The 26322-nt window shown below is 40.4% G+C and overlaps 1 protein-coding gene across 10 annotated transcripts in view; it reads right to left on the bottom strand.

Annotated features, from left to right (window-relative positions):
* unm_hu7910 (un-named hu7910) overlaps positions 1–26322 on the bottom strand; it is an 87075-nt gene that overhangs the window by 11558 nt on the left and 49195 nt on the right. For 3 of the 10 annotated variants that reach the window (XM_060933132.1, XM_060933140.1, XM_060933193.1), the window contains 2 exons: positions 9007–9060; positions 202–315 (listed from right to left, as the gene is read on the bottom strand). The exons of 1 other annotated variant lie outside the window; for it this stretch is intronic. In XM_060933132.1, coding sequence (XP_060789115.1) covers positions 202–315; positions 9007–9060 — 168 coding nt within the window. Of the gene's footprint in view, positions 1–201; positions 316–9006; positions 9061–9415; positions 13596–17882; positions 17922–21982; positions 22025–24816; positions 24862–26322 lie in introns of those variants that run through there. 6 more of the 10 variants (XM_060933155.1, XM_060933163.1, XM_060933168.1 and 3 more) reach the window with 6 other exon arrangements.

The following is a 26322-nucleotide window of genomic DNA, read 5'->3' as shown; positions in this document are numbered from 1 at the left end:
TACAAATAACTGTGCGCGAGCTAGCCATTTCTTTTTATTACTCACTTCACAATGCATCCTAAACAGGCACCAATAAATATGTAAAAAGACAGCATCGATAACTCATCTATTTAATTACCATGAAAATTCCAACATTTTACCCCAAAGCATAGAAGTGGAAGTTGATATTTGTAAGAGAGAAAATAAACAGTATGAACATGCCTTCATTAAAGGATGCATCAGGCACAGGTTTGTCATCTTTCTCTACTTCACTTCCTGTTTCTTTGTAGCTCACTACTGGAGGCTTTTCTTCTGCCTTGTAATTACCTGATGCATCTATAAACAAAGAAACAAATAGGCATAACTGATGCTGGCAAGTTATAGATACCTTTAAAATTATGGTGCGTGATCTTGACTGCACTGAAACGTGCTATTTACTTAATAAAATAAAAGAAGGGGGGGAAAAAGCTCCATAATCAGCCCTTCCTGCCCCATGTGTCCCCCTTTTCACATGGGCAAAATGGTACAGAACAGTTATATAAATCACACAGGAATGGGGTCATATCATTCAGGCTTCAGCTTGCATCTCCACATGTCTGGCAAGCAGCTCGTCATTGACTGTAGTTTAACAATAGGAGTATTACGCCATTTATCTTCAGAGAGGGCACACGGGTCCTTACGGAGTCCCTTGTCAGCTTGAGATTTAGTGTCAGACCCTGTTAACTGATCCATAATGCAGCTGCATGCTTCATTTTCAACCTTCTCACACATCCTACAATCACCCCATTGCAGCACTCCCTCCAGTGGTTTCCTGTAGTTACTGGCATCAGATCTAAAACCTCACTAAAAGGGGCTTACTAAACCCTGCTCTAAATCATATTTCCTTTCTGCCACAAACACCAACCCTCAAGACACAAGGTAGACATGCATCAGGACACTTCTCTGCATTGACACCCAGGTAGTGGAATGAACTTTCCCTGGATGCCCCTACAGTCACTGTTTGTCTTCAAATGAAAACAGAAGACAACCAGTCTGTCACTACGTTTACATGCACATAGAGAGAATCGAATTTCTGCCGTTGCTCGACTGAAATCGAAGTTCAAAATGCCATGTATACACCTTAATTCGGCTGAAATTGAACCGAACTTGATTTCTCGGAATCGAGCTACACGACCTAGATTATGCGATTTCTGCCGAGCTATTTTGCGCATGTATACCCTATCGAGCTAGTTGTCGAGCTACTTCCGGAAGTGACGAGTGACGAGACCACAAGCGGGAAACACAACAGCCTCGGTCGGCATGACAACGAATCATGACAACGGCATGAATCTTTTCTTTTTGTGGCATTGTTTGCATTGTTAAAATTTAGCTCACTTACTGTATCACCAACTACATCTGTACAGCTGTTGCATAGCTGTGAATTGTGTACATAAACAAGTCATTGTATTTGTGTGTGTGTGTGTGTATATGTCCAACATCTGAAGAATGTCAATAAAAACAAAACAACTGAACTTTTTGTGTGTTTATTAAGACATAAGTTAAATTGTAAGCAAAAAAAAATATTTTTTTGTAAGCAAAAAATGGACTTTAGAAAAATATTATTGTGCAAAATAAGTTGTCTTACAAAACAGTGGTCTGCGCCGGACAGTTTGTAGCCATAGTCTGTTAGAGCAAGCCTCACAGCTTGAACACGGAACTGCTAGTGTTGCCAGATTGGGGGTTTTAAGTGCATTTTAGTGGATTTGAACATGTTTTGGGCTGGAAAACGTCAGCAGTATCTGGCAACACTATGCTCTTCTTCATGACGACAACCGGAAGTGTACCAACACGATGGGGCGTGTAGCGCCACGTGTGGCTCGGGTGCACAATGCACCTTGCACAATAGCCCGATTTCACTTGTGCATGTAGGATTGGATTTCTCTGGCACCCCTGCTGGGACCCTTTGCTCGATTACCAACAGCAGCTCGATTTGGACGTGCATGTAAACGTACTGACTGTATGGGCACCCAAATGGTGGAATGAATTTTCCCTTGATGTACATGAACACAAGACTGAACACCTACCACTTAAGCACAGTTAGCATGAAACCTACTCTTCTCTTTGGAGAGAAACCAAAAAGTGCTTGCTTGATCAGGTAAGAGTAATCAAGGACAAGAGTGTGGGTTAAATGCCATGTATTGCTCTACAAAACTATTCAAATGGTGAAGGAACATCTTGCAGCAAATCCCATGAGAACAGGGATAGAGCCCAGGAAGGTGTGCTGTAGTTGTGGGGAACCAAGCTATTCCTGTACCAAATGGACTATCGTGGTTAGATGCAAACAGATCTGGTTTGAGTTTCCCAAAAGCATCGCAGCATAAAGATCATCGTTAAATGGTAGTGTGAGCATCACAATGAACACACTCTCTCCTAGTTAAGATGCTCTTAGTGTTAAGAGGCTTTTGAGAAACCCACCCCAGTTGGGTAGTATCTAACCCCAATTAGATGCTGTGTAAACTGTAAATAAAAACAGAATGCGATAATTTGCAAATCATGGAAACCCTATATTTCATTGAAAACAGAACAAAGCCAACATGCAGTAAACCCCTCCCCCATCTTTACTTCTGAGTGACTCCGCCTCTCTGGGATGCTATTTAAAAAAAAAAAATACCAAATCATGTTACTGACCTGTTGCCAATTTACCAAATTAGTTTTGTTTTTTTTTAGCATTACGCAACTTTTTCAGTCTTTTGTTGCCCTGTCCCAACTTTTTTGAAACATGTTGCTGACATCAAATTCAAAATGAGTATCTTTAAAAAAAAAAAAATTCTCAGTTTTAACATTTGATATGTTGTCTTTGTACTATTTTCAGTGAAATACAGGGTTTCCATGATTTGCAAATCTTCATAGTCTGTTTTTTTTTGTTTTACAGTGTCCCAACTTTTTTGGAATTAGGGTTGGAGTTATCCATCCCATCTCAACCCTACTCAAGCTACCTCAACTTCACTCCAGACTGGACTTCTGCCTAAGTATTACTGACATGTTTATTCATTCAGTACTAGATTACCCTTATTTATCATAGTTGCTGGTCTTTTCTGCTAACGTGTGCCACATGCCAATCTCTGTCCTCACATCTCACAGGCCCTGAAGGTATCCTCCACAAAAACGGGCTACCAGTAACCTCATTTACCACTTCTGGCTCCCTAGGAGCCACCTCTGGTTCCCTTATTCTCATTCCTACGGTCAGCCTCCATCTCTCACTCTCCTCAGAGATTTCAACTTCCCTTCTGACAAGCTCTAGTTCTCCTGATATTCAAGGGCAAACAAGGGAGGAAGTGTTCTGGATTTGGTTTTTAGCTGGCCTTCCCAAGCTCCAGACATCAAATGTTACCCCGCTTTACTCTTCAGATCATTACTTTTTATCCTTCACTGTCACCCTCCCTCTTCTACCTTTCAGCAACTATTCATATCTCTCCCCCACTCACTGCAACCTCCACTCGAACTCTCTTTCTCCCTTGGCTTCCAGCATCCTATAAATCCTTCCACAACCTGACTGCTTTCCCCCTCTACCTCCTGAATCAGCCAGAAACACTTTCTGCTCTTCACCTCCTTAATCCATTGACCTCCTCTGCCCTCTTTCTTCCAAACCTAGGAAATCTTCCTGCCTGTCAGATAAATGCATTACACAGCAATTTGAGAGAATTAAGCAGTTAAGAAAAGGTGGAGGAAATCACAGCTTAATGCTAATCTCCTCTCATACCAGTTGCTTCTATCGAATCTCGTCCGATTTGACAGCTACTTAAGAGATCCTTCTATAAGGGAAAATTGGAAGCATCTGAAGCCGATTACTGCAATCTCAAGAACACTTTGTTCACTTCTCAACCCTCTGCCTCCTTTTTCATCCTCCTCCCTGACTGCTGATAACTTTGCCACATTCTCTGATAAGATTAACAAAATTTTTCAATCCTTCTCTCCTATCTCTACACCTACCCAATCACACTTCCCCTCCTCTTTCTTCAACCATTTTCACCTCTTTCTACAGAAGAGATCTTGCAACTTATCTTTTCCACAACTACCCATCCCTTTAACAATGCTTCAGACCACTTCTTTTTATAAACTACATAAGATACATCATCATCATCAGGGTTCTCGCCAGCGCTTTATATGGTTGCGGCCCGCTACGCTAAAATTTCAGACCGCAACGGTAATTTCCCCCCGCTACGCTAAATTTTTAATATAGCGTAACGGTTGTTTTCAGTTGTTCATCACCATCGCCAAAAGTTTTTTTTTTCCTGCGCACTTGAGCAGTTTTCAAGGTGTCAAAATCAGCCTACGTTTGTTAGGAAACCCATGCCTGGAAATCAGTTCCGAGAGAGAGAGAGAGAGAGAGAGAGAGAGAGAGATCCTGGCGATAACTTTCTCTTGAGCTGGACTTCGGTGAATGACAATGGATGACGGACCCCCTCGCAAAAAAAGAGACATTCGCTCTTTCTTCACAGTTAGAAATGTAAGTGCACCACTTCTACAGGTTTTCCATCACGCTTGAAAACTTAACCCAAAGCCCTTTGATGAATGAAAACGTCTACTTTGTAAGCAGGTTTAGCAATATGACAGGGCGCACGTATCGGATGATTAGCGCTAATTTACTGGATCCCACTGTGGCTAACATTAACACACTGGTAATCTGCCTGCATGCCATCCATCGTTATATTTCTATAAGGAGACAGGCACAAGAGAGGTTGGAGGAGATGAAGGAAAGGACATAGGAGGCAGAGGAAAGGAGGTAGCAGATAAACGGGCAGAGGATGGAGGTAGGCCTAGTGGGGGAGAGCCCGCTGTTGGAGATAGAGGAGGAGATGGAGGAAGACGAGCAGAGGCTTTATGTGCTCAGGCATTTCTTAATTTCTTAATACAATAAAACATTCATTATCTCTTTGGTTGTGTCTGAGTTTACATATCTTTTGACAACACCCTTTGTAGTTCAGTGAAATACAACAGTAGGTAACACATTGCCAAGATCCAAAGATGTAACAATTTTCCATCAAGGATATACAACATAAAAAATGCAATTTATCCCCTCCAGGAACGTCAAATATGGCCAATTTTGGGCATGATTTTTCAAAATCTCCGCACCATCCCCCCGCTCGGTCGCTACGCTCCCTCGCCATAACCCATTACGCTAAAAAAAAATCCTGGTGAGAACCCTGATCATAACATGTACTGACTGCCATCAAGACAGTAAAGGTTCATTTCCATTCTGAAGAAGCCCATTCTAGATGTCTCAGACATCTTCTGTCCCCTAGACATGTGTGTATTTGCACGAATTTCAGCAAGTTTGGCAGACATCTTGTCATGGACGAGAGCTCATGAGCTGAAGCAATCCCAGCAAGACTGAACTGCTGTATATGCGTGTACATGCATCTCCACACCACAATCTTGTGATCTCCTTGAGGAACTCTCAGATCACACCATCTATGACACTGTACAGTAGGTACCTTGAGGTACTTTTGGGGCCACTATCTATCCTTCTTGCTTCATACAGGATAACCTGTTTGTTTCTCCCTTATATCCTTGGGTGGCCAGTCAGGTGCTTGTTTGGACCCTTGTCATCTCAGGACTGGACTACTGCAACTGGCTTCTGGCAGGTCTGCCTCGTTGCACCATCCAATCCTGCCACAAAGACCCAAAACTTTTCTTCATCCCGCGCAAGTTCTCCTGTACCACAAAGCTAAAAATTGGCCAGTGCCCACCTACCTGAAGGCATTCATCACACCTCCGCAGTGAACTATACTCCCTTCAAGCCACCAACACTGCTCAACCCACCACTCCTCAAGATACAAGAAAGACATGCATCAAAACTATTCTCTGTCTTGGCACACAGGTGCTGGAATAAACTTTCACTGGCTGTCTAACCATTTGAGTTAGTGGCTAACTTCAAGCGAAGATTAAAGACCTTCCTCTTCAGTAACATATTTTCTAAAAACTTGTCTTGTGCATTCTCTTTTCATTCTGCACTAGCCATAACCAGAGGTCATACTTTTGCACGGGCACTTTTCAGAGCTAGAGGGAAATGCTTTCCCACTTACACTAAGCCCACAGCTGGACATTTAGGTCAGGACACAGCAACTAAATGTTCTAATGTCCCATTTCTCTTGGACAGGGATTTGTAGACAGGTGATTGAGGTGCAAACCACTAGCGGACACGCTAACCACAGACTGCGAGCTGGCCTAGTGGTTAGCGTGTCCGCCTCTCAACCGGGAGATGGCAAGTTCTACTCACGGTTGGGTCATACCAAAGACCATCATAAAAATAGTACCTATTGCCATGCACACTCCAATACAAATGTGAGTAGGGAAGTCAAACTCTCGCAGTTACCAGAGGACTAGCCCCCCCACTGTAACCCTAGCTGTATAGGTGAGAGGCCGAGGGCTATAGAAACGGAGATCAGCGCTGCACCCATATGCCTCAAAGAGTTGGTCAGTACTGGGACAGGAGGCTGCCTGGGAAAACCAGATCCTGGCATGGAAGGGACTTTGACTTTGATCAGGTGTGGCCCTTCCATGAACGTCAGCCAGCGAACCCCTTACTAGGGTTGGGCGGTATCCAAATTTTGATACCTTTAAACCGTCTCTGTGTTTTCCCGGGGTATACGGTATTACCGAGAAAAAAATAATATTTTGTTTCGGCCTACTGTGTAACGTGCGCCTATGCCTCAAATGTACTATTTAAAAGCAGCATAGCGAATTGTGTGCATTGTGGTATGGATTAAGCAGCAAAGCGAATTTTGTGCATTGATGAATGGATTAAGAGATATTTCAAAGCATCACGCAACTCTTCCTTCATCTTGAAAATAGCATTCAACTGTCGTTTACACATGTCTGCGTTGAAACGCCATTTGCAGCACTATTTCACCTGCTCCATCAAAAAAAAGTACACGATGAGCAGGATCATACCCTTTCAAGCATGGGAAATAAAAAAAAGAAAAAGAATCAACCAACACCCAAGTCCGTTTAGACTGCGCGATAAACCATATTCTTCAGCGCAAATGAGGCGAACCTAATTCAAATGCGTGATAGCTGCACAAGGCAAAATCATATGGGCCCACGTCATGCCATGGCGGGGAAATTAATAATCAAATGGCCTTACCTTGCTTAAAACGTTGTCTTGATCACATAACTCCTTACAATTATTCCACTTAAATCCATACGGTTTAACACACCCAACAAAGATAGCAAGCGCATTGCTAATTCCCACCAGAAACCTAACAGTTTACGCTACGATGTTTTCTTCCGTTTCTTCAGTAGATGACATTTCAAACGTTTAGTACCCACATCCCAAATGTCATACGTTATATTATTTTACCTTGTTGTTACTCATGTAACCTACTCAAAACACAACTCATTGGAGAGATCTCGTGGAAGTGGAGTACCCCAGGCTATGGTGTGCCTTAGGGGACATATTAGATTTTTCGTTTGGTTTGAAAATAAAATACTGCCACACTGCCGATGTTGTATTTTTTTTTTTTTGCCACTAACTCGTTATCTTGACTTGCCATCTTTCAACCGCGGTCTCAGTCTCTTTTTTTTTTTTAGATAGGACAGTATAGAGAGACAGGAAATGAGCGGGGGAGAGAGAGACGGGATCGGGAAATGACCTCGGGTCGGAATCGAACCCGGGTCCCCGGATTTATGGTACGGTGCCTTAGCCATCTGAGCCATGACACCCCCGGGCTCAGTCTCTTGCGAAGCTTTCTGTCAGACTCCAAAATGTCACGCAGGGTTGCCATGGTAACGACAAACAACCCTGCATGCGATGAAAACTTCTTTAGGAAATTGATAGAATTAGTGAAAATACGATCACACAGTTATTCGGGATGATCTTCAATTTATTATTTTATATTATGACCTCATGTACTCCATATTTATTTAGATATTATATATTTTTTTTAAAAATGACGGTAATGAGACCGATACCGTTGGTACTTTTGGATACCTCCTTACCGTAATACCGCCCAACCCTACCCCTTACCCATCCGAAAAGCACCATCACACCCACTTAAGGTTGAAAGTCAAAACATTTGGTATGGGCCTCATTAGGTACAAGGATGACTTTGTGCTAGTGGACTATATAATTCCATATTTTGAGATAGTGCCACTTTGCAATGCAAAGTAATAACTTCTGACTGAACAGTGCACTACTTACATGTCAAAAACACTATGCAAACTATACAGGTTATGGGGCATTGAGTCAATATAGGAGTGGTGACCATCCCCAAACACACATCCTGGTCAACTCAACCCAACCCTCAAAAGTGTTTGTTCACAAGGATGCTAGGAACTGGTAAGCAGCTAAAATCCTTGTTGTTTCCAGTACAAGAGGTCCTGCAAGCCTTCAGTGGGTTTTATCCATTGGAGTTTTTCTCTGGGGCAGCATGGTGGTGCAGTGGTTAGCACTGTTGCCTCACAACAAGAAAGTTCCGGGTTCAAACCTCATGGCCAACGAGGGGCCTTTCTGTGTGGAGTTTACATGCTCTCCCCATGTCTGTGCGAGTTTCCTCCAGGTGCTCCGGTTTCCCCCACAGTCCAAAGACATGCAGTTAGGCTAACTGGCTACTCTAAATTGTCCATGACCAAAAGCAGTACAGCAGAGGAGTGGCTAGTCAGCTGTGCTTATGGTACTTAGCCAAGAAACCCTAGGGAAGGGACCCAATCCAGAACACACTGGATGGGTGAAGATGAAGAAGAGTTTTTCTTATATGTGTGGAAGTGAGAGTAAATGACTTGTTTGTGACCTTGACTATGCTGAGTAGCACCCATACATTAATGAAAATAAAAGAAATTGATAAAATTCTACCTCCACTCTCATTATTTCTTGTAACCAGTGTTTCACACCAAGTAAAAAAAAAAAAAGCGTTCTGAATTGATATTTAAAAACATTCATATTTCATTCAGTCAGATGCTTAGAAATAATATTTAAGTAACCTGTGTAATTACAGTGTTAATTGTAGCTGGGGGAATTGTGATGCTTTATTCTGGTTGTGATCTTACCTGCCATTTTGATGGGCTCTTCCTTTTTTTCTGAGACTATTTTGTCCTTTAGCCCTGAATAATGTGAGAGAATTGAAAACTAAACCTTACCAACATATTACTTGTATCGCAAATCAATAAGCAAACAAAACATTTTCCTTCATACTGCTTATGTAGACTACACCAACCACACACACACTCCTGCATGACTGATTTGGGTACTCCTGGGTTACTAGAGTTTTCAATTACACACAAACATTACACCAAACAAACAAAAATAAATATACAAGTCTGAGGATGTATAATCAAACTGTTAAAATATTTTTTTAATACAGAACAGTTTTCACATTTAATAGGGACAATCAGATTTATTTATTTATTTCTGACCAAAACCAATGTCATAATTACATTCTATATACATACACACACTCTTGTAATAAAAATTCATGTAAACAGTACAATCGTTCACCTAAACACTTCTTTAATTGGCAGTTTAATATTTTTCATTACAAAATAAAAGATGTAAAGCTACATTGACATTCGACTCGTCTGTGTTCACAGCATACTCAAATCTGATTTTTTTTCCTTTAATGTGACAGATCAAATATTTTCAGGGCTGTCTGGACACAGAAATCTGATCTTTTCAAATCAGTTTTGAGTCACTTCCACTACGTTCAGACTGCAACCTGAAACGACCCATATCCGATTTGTTGTGAAATCCGATTTTTTTGTTAGGCCGTTCACATTACCAATTATATGAGACTTGTATGCGATCTCCAATATGAACGGAAAACGACCCAAAAGTGTCCCGCATGCGCAAATTGACACGTAATAAGCACACCTACGTAATACGTAAACAAAAAAAAAAAAAAAAGCGCACTCATGTTTAATGATTTTTTTTGTTTGTTTGTTTGATTATCTGGTTAGTGTTAAAGTGTGAGGTCTCGTGTGTGTTTTTGTTTCTGAACTGAAATGAAAACGTGTAGCCTGGTAACGAGGGTTGACTCCTAAATGTCTCTCTAATTTCTATATAAGTGCACTACATGTTACTAGGAAGTAATGGATTTTTAAACTCTATATAGTGCATTCGAGCTTCAGTAGGCAGTCATTTGGGATACGGCCGCTGTATTACCAAACTCTTAATTCAGGCTTAATAATTTGCACATATTTATTTCGTCATATTAATAAACTTTTTCTACATTTTTATAAATATTTATTTAGATTGTTTATAGCCAGCTGAATTCTGCAACTTCTCTCAGTGCTGGCTCAAGGTGCATAAACACCAGTGCAGTTTGCTATGGAGATGAGGCGAGACCTGGCGATGTGGTTTTTGTGGCGGCGGCGGAACTCGCACAATAATCTGATTAATGTGGGCAGCAGACTAACGAGACCGAAGGTGTCAAATTACTGGAAATTTCCAGAACAATCTTATAATCTTGTAATACAGGATGGTTTAAGTTATAAATCAGTTATAGAAACTGTTTTATTTAATCAGGCTAACAGATCAACATCCAGGTCCATACCAAATCCACCATTAGCTTGATCAATTCTATAAAAGTCTATTTAAATTCTGAAAACTGTACAAATGTTGTTTTCCACCAAAGAGGCGGGATTAGCCAACGCAGAATAGTGACGTTTGTCTCTTGTTGATGACGTGTAGGTCGCATGAATGCGACCTGTCCGGTCAGACTGCAGTCGCATGTGAAAATAACGGATATGCATCGGAATTAGGACCACATATCCAAGCGGCCTGGGTCGCATGTGAAAAAATCGGATCTGTGTCGTTCAGATTGTCAATAACAAATCGGATACAGGTCGCATATGGGCAAAAAAAATCGGATATGGGTTGTTTCAGGGTGCAGTCTGAATGTAGTCTTTTATATGTGGTCCTAAATCAGATGCGTATCTGATTCATGGCTATACAACAAACGAGAACAGTCAAATTGGAGTCCATGTGGCTTTTTACCTATATGCTGTCCATCCAACACCAATAGCATAGCAAAACAACAATGGAGGAGAGCTACAACGGTTACAAAAACAGCAAAAGCTAGCTGTCTGGATCCCCCCCCTTCTCGACCTGATCATATACAGCTGACAAACTGTTTGCAGTCCTACAAAATGCAATGCATGTGTTAGCCATCAGCCCATCCATTGAGTCGGTTTTAATACGGGTCGTCTCACAAATCGGAATTGAACAATGAGGCTTGTAATGCGAATGTAGACCAAGTGGTTTGAACCAAATGTCTTTGTATTTTTACCCTAGATGATTTCACAGAGGCTATTTAATATTTTGAGGACTTTTTCGAGTTGATTTTGAAACGCAGTTGTGTGAATTTCAGTTAACCATGTATAGATCCAGAATGCTAATTCTAGCCTCCTCACTGGACATAAAGATTATATAAAATACACAATAGAAAACGTCAGCTGTTAAAAATACGGGTAAACACCAGACAGCATCAGTATGAGAACCAAATATAGTATTAAAATCCATCACATAAACTGCATCACTTCTGCCAGATTTAAATAGACAAAAAAGGGTTGGTTTTTTTTCCTATTAACAGTAGCAAAGAATCACTAACTGTAAAATTTAAAAACAGGCATAAATCAAGAAAAATTTAAAAGCTAATATCAATACACAAACACTCAAATCAAGAAGGTTAAATTGTACTTTTTATGTAACACATATCCATGTTATACTACACACACCTTTTATTCAGGTATCATCGCAAATATGCACCAAAATCTAAACTCCAATAGTCAAATGTTCCTGTACTTTGGACCAACCACAGCAGAGTACGAGTCCGTCAGCCTCCAAGACCTGGACAAACAAAAGTGCTCTACACTGCAATAGGTCTAAATATGCTGTGTTTTCAATCGAAAATAAATTAACAATTAGATCATTGTAGACTTGGTTGACATCATCGTATTAGATGTTTCTCGTCCCATTTGTTTAATCGGGTTATATCAAACCTTACATGGTTATACATTCGTTTAATTGGTCATTTTTGCGCTTTTCCAGATTGAAGATTTCAGGAGACCTTTGGTAGATACTTTTTCCTCCTTCTTGTGATCTTTGTTTTCTCCAGACACTTCCTTCTTTGATTCTGATTGTTTGGATTTCTTCTCCCCTTCTCTTTTTGCCCTTTCTTTGCCCTTGCCAGGAACACCTTTCTCAAGGTGTTGCTCTGCTACTCTTTCTTTTCCTACTTTTTCCAATATTTCTGTCCCAGCCTTTTGTTTTACTGTCTTTGCTTGAGCTCCACTTTCTTTCTCCAGTCTTATTTGTTCAGCTTTTTCTTTTTCTGCTTTTTCTTTAGCCAAGCTTTCCTTCTCTGCTCTCTCTTTTTGTGCTCTCTCCTTTTCTACTTTCTCCCTTTCTGCTTGTTCTTTTGCTAGCCTTTCCTTTTCCACTCTCTCTTTTTCTGCTTTCTCTCTCGCAAGCCTTTCCTTTTCCACCCTCTCTTTTTCTGCTTTCTCTCTCGCAAGCCTTTCCTTTTCCACCCTCTCTTTTTCTGCTTTCTCTCTCACAAGCCTTTCCTTTTCCGCCCTCTCTTTTTCTGCTTTCTCTCTCGCAAGCCTTTCCTTTTCCGCCCTCTCTTTTTCTGCTTTCTCTCTCGCAAGCCTTTCCTTTTCCACTCTCTCTTTTTCTGCTTTCTCTCTCTCTAGCCTTTCCTTTTCCACCCTCTCTTTTTCTGCTTTCTCTCTCGCTAGTCTTTCTTTTTCTGTCTTCTCTCTCGCAAGCCTTTCCTTTTCTACTTTCTCCCTTTCTACTTGTTGTTTTGCTAGCCTTTCCTTTTCCACTCTCTCTTTTTCTGCTTTCTCTCTCTCTAGCCTTTCCTTTTCCGCCCTCTCTTTTTCTGCTTTCTCTCTCGCTAGTCTTTCTTTTTCTGCCTTCTCTCTCGCAAGCCTTTCCTTTTCCGCCCTCTCTTTTTCTGCTTTCTCTCTCGCTAGCCTTTCCTTTTCCGCCCTCTCTTTTTCTGCTTTCTCTCGCGCTGGCCTTTCCTTTTCGGCTTTTTCTTTTAATAGCTTTTCCTTTTCAGCTTGCTCTCCCGCTAGCCTTTCCTTTTCTGCCCCCTCTTTTTCAGCTTTTTCTTTTAATAGCTTTTCCTTTTCAGCTTGCTCTCTCGCTAGCCTTTCTTTTTCTGCCCTCTCTTTTTCAGCTTGTTCTTTTGCTAGCCTTTCTTTTTCAGCTCTTGCTTTAGCTTGCCTTTCCTTCTCTGCTCGCTCACTTGCTAGCCTGTCTTTTTCTGCTTGTTCTTTTCTTAGCTTTTCCTTTTCAGCTTGCTCTTTAGCCAACCTTTCCTTTTCTGCTTTCTCTTTAATTAGCTTTTCCTTTTCAGCCTTCTCTTTAGCAAGCCTTTCTTGCTCAGCTCTCTCCCTCTCTGCCTTCTCTTTGGCCAATTTCTCTTCACGCTCTTTTCTCGCTTCCTCTTTAGCTTTTTTGACAGCAAGGATGGCTTTTCTCTCTTCTTCCTCTTGGGCCAGTATGCTTCGGACCTCAGCCAGTGCTAGCTTAGCAATCTTTTTTGCCTCAATCTTCTCATGGATCAACTGAAGCTGCTCCTTCAGAGCTGCCTTCAGTTTGTGCCCAATTTGTCTTGTAGAAGGCTCTAGATGAGGATGACCAAAAGTGTTCAGTTTGGAGAATAAAATCAAGCTCTTTCCATGCAAAAATGTAGTTCATGCCTTTGATAGGCTTGTGCAATATAACATTTTCCCTATGCAACAAAACACTGCTAAGATATTTTGTGACAGTGTAAATTCAGTTTCTCCACTGAAGAATGAAAAAGAACACTACACAATTTAAGTGTTTTATCCTCCATTGGGTAAAATGGCACAAGAAGCATGTGCCACAACCTTGTTTTTAAACTTATTTGTTAACACCATATTTGTAAGAAGTGATGGTCCAACAAGGTCTGATGAATACAGTGCCTTGCAAAAGTGTTCATCCCCCTTGGTGTTTGTCCTGTTTTGTCACATTACAAGCTAGAATTAAAATGGATGTTTAGGGAGGTGAGCACCATTTGATTTACACAACATGCTTACAACTTTAAAGGTGAAAATTGTTTGTGACACAAGATGAAAAAAACAGAAATCTGGAGTGTGCATACTGTAGGTATTCACCCCCCAAAGTCAATACTTTATATAGCCACCTTTTGCTGCAATTACAGCTGCAAGTCTCTTGGGGTATGTCTCTATTAGCTTAGCACATCTAGCCACTGGGATTTTTGCCCATTCCTCAAGGCAAAACTGCTCCAACTCCTTCAAGTTAGATGGGTTGCATTGGTGTACAGCAATCTTCAAGTTATGCCACAGATTCTCAATTGGATTGAGGTCTGGGCTTTGATTAAGCCATTCAAAGACATTTAAATGTTTCCCTTTAAACCGCTCCAGCATAGCTTTAGCAGTATGTTTAGGGTCATTGTCCTGTTGGAACGTGAACCTTCGTCCCAGTGTCAAACCTCTGGCTGACTCAAACAGGTTTTCCTCCAGAATTGCCCTGTATTTAGTGCCATCCATCTTTCCTTCAGTCCTGACCAGCTTTCCTGTCCCTGCAGATGAAAAAAAAAATACCCACAGCATGATGCTGCCACCACCATGCTTCACTGTAGGAATAGTGTTCTCAGGGTGTTGGGTTTGCGCCACACATGGCATTTCCCATGATGGACAAAAAGATCAATTTTAGTCTCATTTGACCAGAGAATCTTCTTCCATGTGTTTGGGGAGTCTGCCACATGCTGTTGGGCAAACTCCAAACGTGTTTTCTTAAGCAATGAATTTTTCTGGCCACTCTTCCATAAAGCCCCGCTCTGTGGCGTGTACGGCTTGAAGTGGTCCTATGGACAGATACTCCCATCTCCGCTGTGGATCTTTGCAGCCCCATCAGTGTTATCTTTGGTGTCTTTGTATCTCTGATTAATGCCCTCCTTGCCTGGTTTGTGAGTTTTGGTGGGTGGCCTTTTCTTGTCAGGTTGGTAGTGGTGACATATGCTTTCTATTTTTCTATAATGGATTTAATGGTGCTCCCTGGGATATTTTTTATAATCCAGCCCTGATGCATACTTCTCCACAACTTTATTTCTGACCTGTTTGGAGGCTTCTTGGTTTTCATGTTGCTTGCTTAGTAGTGTAGCAGAGTCAGGGTCCTTCTAGAACAGGTTGATTTATACAGACATGTGATAGATCATATGACACTTTGCACACAAATCAACTAATTATGTGACTTATGAAGTGAATTGGTTGGAGCAGCTCTTATTTAAGGATTCCATATGAGTGTGAATACCTATGCACACTCCAGATTGTTTTTTTTTTCTTCCAATCTTAATGCTTGTGTCATAATAAAGGAACAATGTTCACATTTAAAAGTGGTAGGCATGTTGTGTAAATCAAATGGTGCTAACGCTCCAAAAACCATTTTAAATTTCAGCTTCTAATGCAACAAAAAACAGAACAAACACCAAAGGGGATGAATACTTTTGCAAGACACTGTATCTGATGACAAGCTCACTGCTGAGCATATCCTTGCTTGAAAATGTTATACTGTAAGGAAAGTCCTCTAGTTTGATGGTAGACAAAAGAGGCACTTTCACCTCCCATAACCACTAGCCTCTTAGCCACTGTAGCCAAATGTGTACTGCTGCCACTTCATGGGCATGTGAGCACAATTATGGTCTCTTTTTCAATGTTGTGCACTGCTCAATCAGTAGATGTTTGTAAAACATACAAGGAGTCTTAAGATATAAATATAGAAAGAAAGCTGATGCTGAGAACACTGCAAATCGATGGAAATAGTATATATATTCAGCCAACCTAAGGCACTGTTAAAGGAAACATTATTAAACCATTGAATGACATTACTACAGGAAATTGGACCTATATTAAAAGCAGTTGGTCATTTATTTATTGAGAAAAATGATCTGATACTCCATACCTGTGAGGGGGAAAAAGTATGTGAATCTCTAGGATTAGTAGTTAATTTGAAGAAGAAATTAGAGTCAAATTTATTGAAAGAACAGGGATCTATCAAAGTCTGATCTTCACAACATCTTTGTGGAAGTACGTCATGGCATGAGAACAAAGGCGATTTCTGAGGAACTCAGAAAGAGTTGCTGATGCGCATCAGGCTGGGGAAAAGTTACAAAACCATTTCTAAAGAGTTTGGACCTCACAATCCTCAGACAGAGAGAGGAAATTCAAGACCATTGTTACCCTTCCCAGGAGTGGTGGACCAACAAAGATCACTCCAAGAGCAGGGTGTGCAATGGTCTCTGAGGTCACAAAGGAACCTAGGGTAACTTCTAAGCAACTGAAGGCCTCTCTCACATTGGCTAATGTTAATGTTCATGAGTCCACCATCAGGAGAACACTGAACAACAATGGTGTGCATGGCAGGGTTACAAGAGAAAAGCTACTGCTCTCTAAAGAGAACATTGCAGCCCGACTACAGTTTGCTAAAGATCACATGGACCAGCCAAAAGGCTATTGGAAAAATGTTTTGTGGATAGAGGAGGTCAAAAAGAACTTTTTGGTTTAAATGAGAAGCGTTATTTTTGGAGAAAGGAAAAACACTGCATTCCAGCATAAGAACCTTATTGCATCTGTGAAACATGGTGGTGGTAGTATTATGGTTTGGGGCTTTTTTGTTCCATCCGGGAGAGGATGGCTTGTCATGATTGATGGAACAATGAATTCTGAATTATACCAGTGAATTCTAAAAGAAAATATCAGGACATCTGTCCGTGATCTGAATCTCAAGAGAAAATGGGTCATGCAGCAAGACAACAACCCTAAAACACTCAAGTCCTACCAAAGAACGATTAAAATAATAAAAAAGTTGAAATGCTCTGGAATGGCCAAGTCAAAGTCCTGAGCTTAATCCAATAGAAATGTGGTGGGAGGATCTGAAGCAAGCATTTCATGTGAAGAATCCCACCAGAACCCTAGATTTGAAGCTGTTCTGTATGGAAGAATGGCTGAAAATTACTTCAAGCCGATCCGCAGCACTGATCAACAGTTACCAGAAAATGTTTAGTTGCAGTTATTGCTGCACAAGGAGGGGTATGCATACATACTTCACATACTTTTGTGACTCACTTATTTAATACTTGGTCATTTTTCTAAACAAAAAGTGTAATATTTCTGTTTATTTTGTTTAATTGGGTTGTCTGTGTCTAGTTTTAGGACTTGTGTGAAAATCTGAGATTTTTGGTTGATGTTTTATTCATGCAGAAATATAGAAAATTATAAGGAATTCACAAACTTTCAAGCCACTTGCACAGCTTTGTCTCTTTAAATAAATGTAACCATCAATGAAAAAAAAAATGGATAAAGAGGACAAAATGCTCTACGGCTCATGTAGTATTATTCCACCAGAAAAGCTTTCTAGATCATTAAATATTAACCCAGGGTTTAAGTAAACTGCAGGCAGGGAAGAAATCAAATATTGCACAAGCCTAGCTCATGGACATCAATAGTGAGTAAACACATCAAGCTTGCACATTCACGAGAAGTTTGGAAGACTAGACACATCCACAGTATTCAGTTATTATTAACATCCACCAAAGTACAAATACATCCCATTGTGTTTAGTGTTAAACCACGAATTGTTGGCTACAGAAACATCTTGGTATTATTTATTTGTTCAGACACATTTTGTTTCCATTTTTAATGCTATGTCGGAAAAAAAAAATCACATGAGTAAAATGCTGCATTAAAATAATCCTATTCCTGAAAATCTAGCTTCCTTCAGAATCCATATCTAATCCAGGAGCAGGTTTGAACTTTATCTTCTAGAGGAAGAGACAGAGGAGCACACTAATCTTTCTGAGCTACAGTTCAATACACAAACATAACAAACCAAACTCCACAAATAAATCAGCACAATCCATGCTAAATACCTTTAATTTTCTTAAGTATCTCTTCTTTTGGCTTCTCAGCTGTAGTGATAGTGGGAGAGTAACACAAGTAATATCAGCATGTTTCATGTCACACAATTTCACTTGATCTTACATGATTAACAACTTATTCTCAAAGAAAAACCTGTGACACATGAATACTGGAACAATGATAAAACGGCTTCATCAACAGGTGTTTTTACTAGTAACTGTTAATGAAAAGCATGCATTTACCAGCCACTGCAATTATGAGCTTAAATGCAACTGAAACTATACTTCAGCAAAAGTACACCATTCTACCAAAACGATGTTCCCTCAACTGGTGTTTTGATGACTGTGGTAGAGATGCTGGGTTACATCAAGTCCAGATTCTTTAGGCTTATTTAAATTGGGTTGAGAACTGTTTCTCTTTGAACTCGTCACCATCTACACATTTTAAACATGGTCAGTGAAGATCAACTGCAGTCCAATTAACATCTATAACACTCAAGTATTGAAATCTGTATACTTGTGTAATGGTACATTCAGACCAAACGTTGTGACAGCATCAAAATTTGCTCTGACTGTCCGACCAAGGATGCTGTCCAATTTCATGGACACTCTGGCATACAGTGGTGCTTGAAAGTTTGTGAACCCTTGAGACTTTTCTATATTTCTGCATACTGTAAATATGACCAAAAACATCAGATTTTCACACAAGTCCTAAAAGTAGATAAAGAGAACCCAGTTAAACAAATGAGGCAAAAATATTATACTTGCTCATTTATTTAGTGAGGAAAATGATCCAATATTACATATCTGTGAGTGGCAAAAGTATGTGAACCTCTCGGATTAGCAGTTAATTTGAAGGTGAAATTAGAGTCAGGTGTTTTCAATCAATGGGATGACAATCAGGTGTGAGTGGGCACCCTGTTTTATTTAAAGAACAGGGATCTATCAAAGTCTGATCTTCACAACACATGTTTGTGGAAGTGTATCATGGCACAAACAAAGGAGATTTCTGAGGACCTCAGAAAAAGTGTTGTTGATGCTCATCAGGCTGGAAAAGGTTACAAAACCATCTCTAAAGAGTTTGGACTCCACCAATCCACAGTCAGACAGATTGTGTACAAATGGAGGAAATTCAAGACCATTGTTACTCTCCCCAGGAGTGGTCGACCAACAAGGATCACTCCAAGAGCAAGGCATGTAATATAGTCGGCAAGGTCACAAAGGACCCCAGAGTAACTTCTAAGCAACTGAAGGCTTCTCTCACATTGGCTAATGTTCATGAGTCCACCATCAGGAGAACACTGAACAACAATGGTGTGCATGGCAGGGTTGCAAGGAGAAAGCCACTGCTCTCCAAAAAGAACATTGCTGATCGTCTGCAGTTTGCTAAAGATCATGTGAAGAAGCCAGAAGGCTACTGGAAAAATGTTTTGTGGACGGATGAGACCAAAATAGAACTTTTTGGTTTAAATGAGAAGCGTTATGTTTGGAGAAAGGAAAACACTGCATTCCAGCATGTGAAACATGGTGGTGGTAGTATCATGGTTTGGGCCTGTTTTGCTGCATCTGGGCCAGGATGGCTTGCCATCATTGATGGAACAATGAATTCTGAATTATACCAGCGAATTCTAAAGGAAAATGTCAGGACATCTGTCCATGAACTGAATCTCAGAGAAGGTGGGTCATGCAGCAAGACAACAACCCTAAGTCGTTCTACCAAAGAATGGTTAAAGAATGAAGTTAATGTTTTGGAATGGCCAAGACAAGTCCTGACCTTAATCCAATCAAAATGTTGTGGAAGTTCCTGAAACGAGCAGTTCATGTGAGGAAACCCACCAACATCCCAGAGTTGAAGCTGTTCTGTACGGAGGAATGGGCTAAAATTCCTCCAAGCCGGTGTGCAGGACTGATCAACAGTTACCGCAAACGTTTAGTTGCAGTTATTGCTGCACAAGGGGGTCACACCAGATACTGAAAGCAAAGGTTCACATACTTTTGCCACTCACAGAGGTGTAATATTGGATCATTTTCCTCAATAAATAAATGAGCAAGTATAATACTTTTGTCTCATTTGTTTAACTGGATTCTCGTCATCTACTTTTAGGACTTGTGTGAAAATCTGATTATGTTTTAGGTCATATTTATGCAGAAACATAGAAAATTCTAAAGGGTTCACAAACTTAAGCACCACTGTACTAGTGCATCTCAAACAATTAGAGTATTGTGAAAAAGTTCAATATTTTCCATCAGTTATTTAAGAAAAGGAAAATTTAATACATCCTAGACTCTTTACACGTAAACTAAAATGTTTCATGGCCTACAGCGCAAAAAAAACCCAAAAAACCACCACACACATTTCAAAGTAGAATACTGCATTCTACACACAACCACAACCATGGGGAAGACTGCTGACTCGACAGTTATCCAAAAGATGATCAAGGAGGGTAAACCACAGGAGGTCACTGCTGAAAAGGCTGGCTGGAAAAGGTGCACAAGCAACAGGGATGACCGCAGCCTTGAGAGGATTGTCAAGAAAAGTCAATTCAAGAACTTGGGAGAGCTTCATAAGGAGTGGCCTGAGGCCGGAGTCAGTGCATCAAAAGCCGCCATGCACAAACGTCTTCAGGAAAGGGGCTACAACTGTCGCATTCCTAACCTCAAGCCACTCCTGAACCACAGACAACGTCAGAAGTGTTTTACCTGGACTAAGGAGAGAAAGAACTGGACTGCTGCTCAAATAGTCCAAAGTCCTCTTTTCAGATGAAAGTAAATTTTGCATTTAATTTGGAAAATGAAGATCCTAAAGCCTGGAGGAAGAGTGGAGAGGCACAGAATCCAAGGGATTTGAAGTCCAGTGTGAAGTTTCCACTATCTGTGATGATTTGGGGTGCCATGTCATCTGCTGATGTTGGTCCACTGTGCTTTATCAAGTCCAAAGTCAACGCAGTCATCTACCAGGAGATTTTAGAGCACTTCATGCTTTCATCTGCTGACAAGCTTTATGGAGATGCCAGTTTCCTTTTCCAGCAGGACTTGGCACCTGCCCAAAGTGCCAAAACTACTACCAAATGGTTTGCTGACCATGATATTACTGTGCTTGATTGGCCAGCCAAGTCATCTGACCCGAACCCCATACTGTCCAGCTGAAGATGATAAACACTGACCCAAAAATACAGATGAGCTGAAGGCCACCATCAAAGCAACCTGGGCTTCAATAACACCTCAGCAGTGCCACAGGCTGATCACCTCCATGCCACACTGCATTGATGCAGTAATTCATGGGAAAGGAGCCTCAGCTAAGTATTGAGTGTAGAAATGAACATACTTTTCAGAAGTTGGACATTTCTGTACTGTAAATCCTTTTCTGATTGATCTTAGGAAAATATTCTAATCATCTGAGATACTGGATTTCTGATTTTAATGAGCTATAAGCCATAAATCATCAAATTTAAAACAAAAAAGGCTTGAAATTTCACTTTGTAATGAATATCTCCAAGTTTTTTCATTAAATTACAGAAAAAAAATGAACTGTTTCACGATATTCTAGTTGTTTGAGATGCACTTGTATTTTATAACACATGATACATATTCAATATCTATCCAAGCAATATAAAGTTTAAACAAACATTTTCTTCTTGCTGGAACAAGATGAGGCAATAATATGACTATGATGAAAATCATCACAGTTTCTTCTGATTACATTACTTCCCTTTTCTTTAGGATGTCGAAAGCAAACTATATGATCGTCTTGGTGCCAGCCAAACAGACACACTGCAGTATGATCCACCAACCCAAGCACAGTTAAGTATTTGAGATACAATGCTAGCATTACCATACACAATTGGAGACCTGGTCAGTTACTCCTTGATTTTAATGGAAATTAAAATCTACGCAGCCAGGAATAACAAGTAACCGCAAATTATTATAATGAGGAACAATCAATATTTTCTACTAACACACAACTAGCAATTGCAACAACAGAGAGCCTCGCATGTCAACCTGAGTGCACACACACACACAACCACTTCTAAAAGCTCAAAGAAGCTTGAAGCTTACAACCAGTTTTTATATGCAACAATCAAAAAAAAAAAAAAGTTGTTTTCTTTAAATACCTTTGCCTTCTTTCTTTATTTTAGTGGTCACAGATGTATTGTCTGATTCAGAAAGAAAGGGGGGGGGAGTGTTATTAGATATGTGAATATCTACAAACTGTCACGAGGGCCACTGTAGGTAAAAATAAATACAAGAAAAAACACCACAAAACCACACTGAGCTGAGGTAGGGGTTAACATTCTGAGAAGAGTACTCCAAGAATTTCCCAGATAAAAATCATAAATTTACAAGAAAATAAACTTGGACGTTTTTGAAGACAATAATACCATGCTTCCCAGCTGGAGTGCATTCCTGGAAAAACAGTTGAAAATAGGGTTGGGAACCATAAAATCGGTTCCAAATTAGAACCAAATCCAAAATGCCAGGTACTGGGTACTTGTAAAAAATAAATAAATAAAATATTTAATTTCAGTTCTGCGATAACCCTTTAATACTGCAAACAAAGGCTACATATCTGCAAGGACATGGGTCGCTATCTGCCAGGACCTGTGTACAGAATGACAAACAGGCACGCTGCGGAGCTGGTGCGTGATGTACAGATATGAGCTAGCATGCACAACTAATGTAACAATACTGTGAAAGATGAACTTTGATAAACGGTCAAAAGTCATGTTCTGTTATTTAAACCACAGCCTTGTTTCACTTGGCCATATGAACTTGGGGAAAATACAATACTGAAACAGCCCAAAGAACACTACTGCTGAAAATTTTCACAGCAAATATGCAATGTAGCAGCTCCCATTGTACAGCGCATGCAAGCTCACCTTATGGTGCGTAACTCCAGAGCTCCGCTCATGACACAAAAAGGGGCAGGAAAAAAAAGTATATATTTACCCTTTTGGACTCAAAATGGGAAATCGATAAGCAAAATCGGAATCACAATCCATAAATTTGAAAATGATACCCAACCCTATTTGAAAATCTCTTAGCGTTTTATTCTTTTATATTGCGTGGTCAAGAAGGAAAGACCACATTTCCTTGGCTCAGCAGTTTCAAATTAACAGAGAAAAGAGAAGAATCTACACATGGAAAGTAATGGGAAAATGCTCCTGCACAATAATTGTACATGAAGGCCATGTACACACGTAGCCGGGTATTTTTAAAACCGAACATTTTCCCCCCCTCCGTTTATAAAAATGTTTTATCCACACCACCTCGTCTTCGAAAAAAATCCCTTCCACACATAAACGAACATCTGCGTTTTCAATCACATTCATAAGCATTCCAAACCTGTAGATGGCATTATTTCCCCAAATCCTACCCCCTAATCACATCAGAATAGCCCTCTGTTGGCGTTACTTCCACCTAAACATAAAACATGGCGCCAAACTCGTTCGTCTGGACAGACTCGGAGACAGAATTGCTTCTAAACACAATTTTGGAGTATAAACTTCAAAAGACGCAAGAAAACGTTGATTGGGAATCTTGTCAAAGCAAATATGTGGACATATTGACCCTGTTTTTGGAGCAGTAGTTGGGCTTCTAAAATTAAACATGTAAATAGCACCTGCACAATAATTAACGCTTTCAAGGCACTACTCCGATCCGTTACTCTGTCCATGCTTAATCTGGCTTCTGCAGCAAACAAAGGTCGCACGTTTGACGTCAGGGCAGATTTGTCGTCATTTTTTTGGCGCAGATTGTGACGTTCTAAAACGCAAAACTCCGGTTATCTCTGTCTACACGAAAAGGCATACACGGAGTTTTCAAAAATCTTCACTTTGCCCGGAGTTTTTTTTAAATATTCGTTTTTGATGTGTTTTCATGTGGATGATGGGCCAAAACGTAGAAAAATATCTTCGATTTAGCAGATACCCGGCTACGTGTGGACGGGGTCTTATAAACAGCCAAGACAAAAAAGGACAGGGATAAACAAAATTGTGTGGTTTATACATTCAACTCCTATTGCCACCAGGCAGCGCAACAATCACAGGCTTCCTGGCTGTAATGCATTCTGAGAAATGTAGTTGAAACTGCTTAGCGCTTTACTCATTTATATTGTGCGATCGAAGAGGAAAGACTACATTTCCTCTTCCTTTCAGCTCAGCCATGGCATCTATGGTGTGAAGTTGATCCAACCTTGGGAAGCCACGGCCAGAGAAGCAGCTTTGAGTCCCCAAAGCTGTATATGTACAGTATTGTGGCACAGACAGACAAAGTGAAGCAGTCAGTAGTTCAGTGTATAGGTTCATGCACTCTTTTGACTGACTTCTCCATTTCTTTCTAATGAGTACCTGATGAAGACAGTAAAGGGAGCAAGTGGTACAACCAGTAAATAAGTATTAAAAACAACTTCTGGATTCATGCACAAAGACAAATTAACACTGCATGCAAGAGCAGGCAAAACCAGTTTTCCCACACAAGAAGAAATATCTGCTCCATTTGGATAGATGCAAAAAAAAAGGTGTGTTCAGTGATTCATTACTGTTAAAACAAATGAACCTACTATGTAGTAAAATAATTATGTGATGACACTCCGATCACACAACAGGTGCCCTTCAAGCAACTTTTGTAGGTTAGTGTTTTTTGTTGTTTTTATTTAACAATTAAGATATTATTTAAAAAGATAAAATCACAAGGCAGAAAGGAATCAATATTGTGCAAGCCTAGCTTGTGAACATCAATATTAGTGAACACACCACACGGACAAATACACAGCCCTCCATGGAATAGTCCATGTCAGTGTTAGGCTTCTCGATGTTGGATATCGAGACATCTGTGTATTATTTATTCATTCAGCAATTTCATTTAGCAGAACTATCAATTTCAGTGACTTTTGGAGAGCCTCCTACATGCCAACATGAACAGTGGACAAGCTGCTTTCCTTAAATACCTCTGCTTGTGCTCTCATTTTTTGTGGTCACAGGTGATTTCTCTGCTTCACAAAGGGAAAAAAATGTTATTAGATATCGAAATATCTGATTGCACATGAGAAAAACTTTCAGCCTCAGCTATTCATTTCAATTTTGGGAATAAACTGTGATAAAACATATCTATGGTTAGTATTTGACTTGTAATTAAACAGTACATGAAACATTATCTCTCTCTCACACACACACATATAATACACACACATTATGTGTGTTTTATATTATATATATATATATATATATATATATATATATATATATATATAATGTGTGTAAAAAAATAAACCCTCCACACCACACAACAGCCCCACATGTACGAATCCATGTTTATATTTTCCTAGCAACAAACGAGCAAAAAACTAACTAGTGATGAGCGATATACATTCATCTTCTCAAAACAGTGTGTTCTGTTTAGTCAATGTTATGTTATAGATATAACGATCTAATTTGTCCATGTTGATTGATCTTCTGCATCTCAAAAAATTAGAATATCGTGAAAGTTCTTTTTTTTTCATTATTTATTTCAAAAAGGTAAACTTTCATATATATATATATATTTTTTTTTTTTCTAGGGCAGCACGGTGGTGTAGTGGTTAGCACGGTCGCCTCACAGCAAGAAGGCTCTGGGTTCGAGCCTAGCGGCCGGTGAGGGCCTTTCTGTGTGGAGTTTGCATGTTCTCCCCGTGTCTGCGTGGGTTTCCTCCGGGTGCTCCGGTTTCCCCCACAGTACAAAGACATGCGGTTAGGTTAATATGGGATGGCCTCGGGCTGAGGTGCCCTTGAGTGAGGCACCCAACTCCCAACTGCTCCCCGGGCGCTGTTAGCATGGCTGCCCACATGTGTGCGCGCGCGTGCATATGTGTGTTCACTGCTTCAGATGGGTTAAATGCAGAGAGGAATTTCACAAACGTGTGATGAATAAAGTTGTGCTTTCTTTCTTTTTACACAAAATGAAACATTTCAAGCCTTTTTTGTTTAATCTTGATGATTATGGCTTAGGGCGGCACGGTGGTGTAGTGGTTAGCGCTGTCGCCTCACAGCAAGAAGGTCCTGGGTTCGAGCCCCGGGGCCGGCGAGGGCCTTTCTGTGTGGAGTTTGCATGTTCTCCCCATGTCCGCGTGGGTTTCCTCCGGGTGCTCCGGTTTCCCCCACAGTCCAAAGACATGCAGGTTAGGTTAACTGGTGACTCTAAATTGACCGTAGGTGTGAATGTGAGTGTGAATGGTTGTCTGTGTCTATGTGTCAGCCCTGTGATGACCTGGCGACTTGTCCAGGGTGTACCCCGCCTCTCGCCCGTAGTCAGCTGGGATAGGCTCCAGCTTGCCTGCGACCCTGTAGAAGGATAAAGCGGCTAGAGATGATGAGATGAGATGAGATTATGGCTTATAGCTCATTAAAATCAGAAATCCAGTATCTCAAATGACTACAATATTTCCTAAGTTCAATCAAAAAAGGATTTACAATACAGA

The sequence above is a fragment of the Neoarius graeffei genome, chromosome 1 (assembly GCF_027579695.1).
Source record: "Neoarius graeffei isolate fNeoGra1 chromosome 1, fNeoGra1.pri, whole genome shotgun sequence".
NCBI classification, from domain to species: domain Eukaryota; kingdom Metazoa; phylum Chordata; class Actinopteri; order Siluriformes; family Ariidae; genus Neoarius; species Neoarius graeffei.
This window is presented reverse-complemented; position numbering and strand designations above follow the sequence as displayed.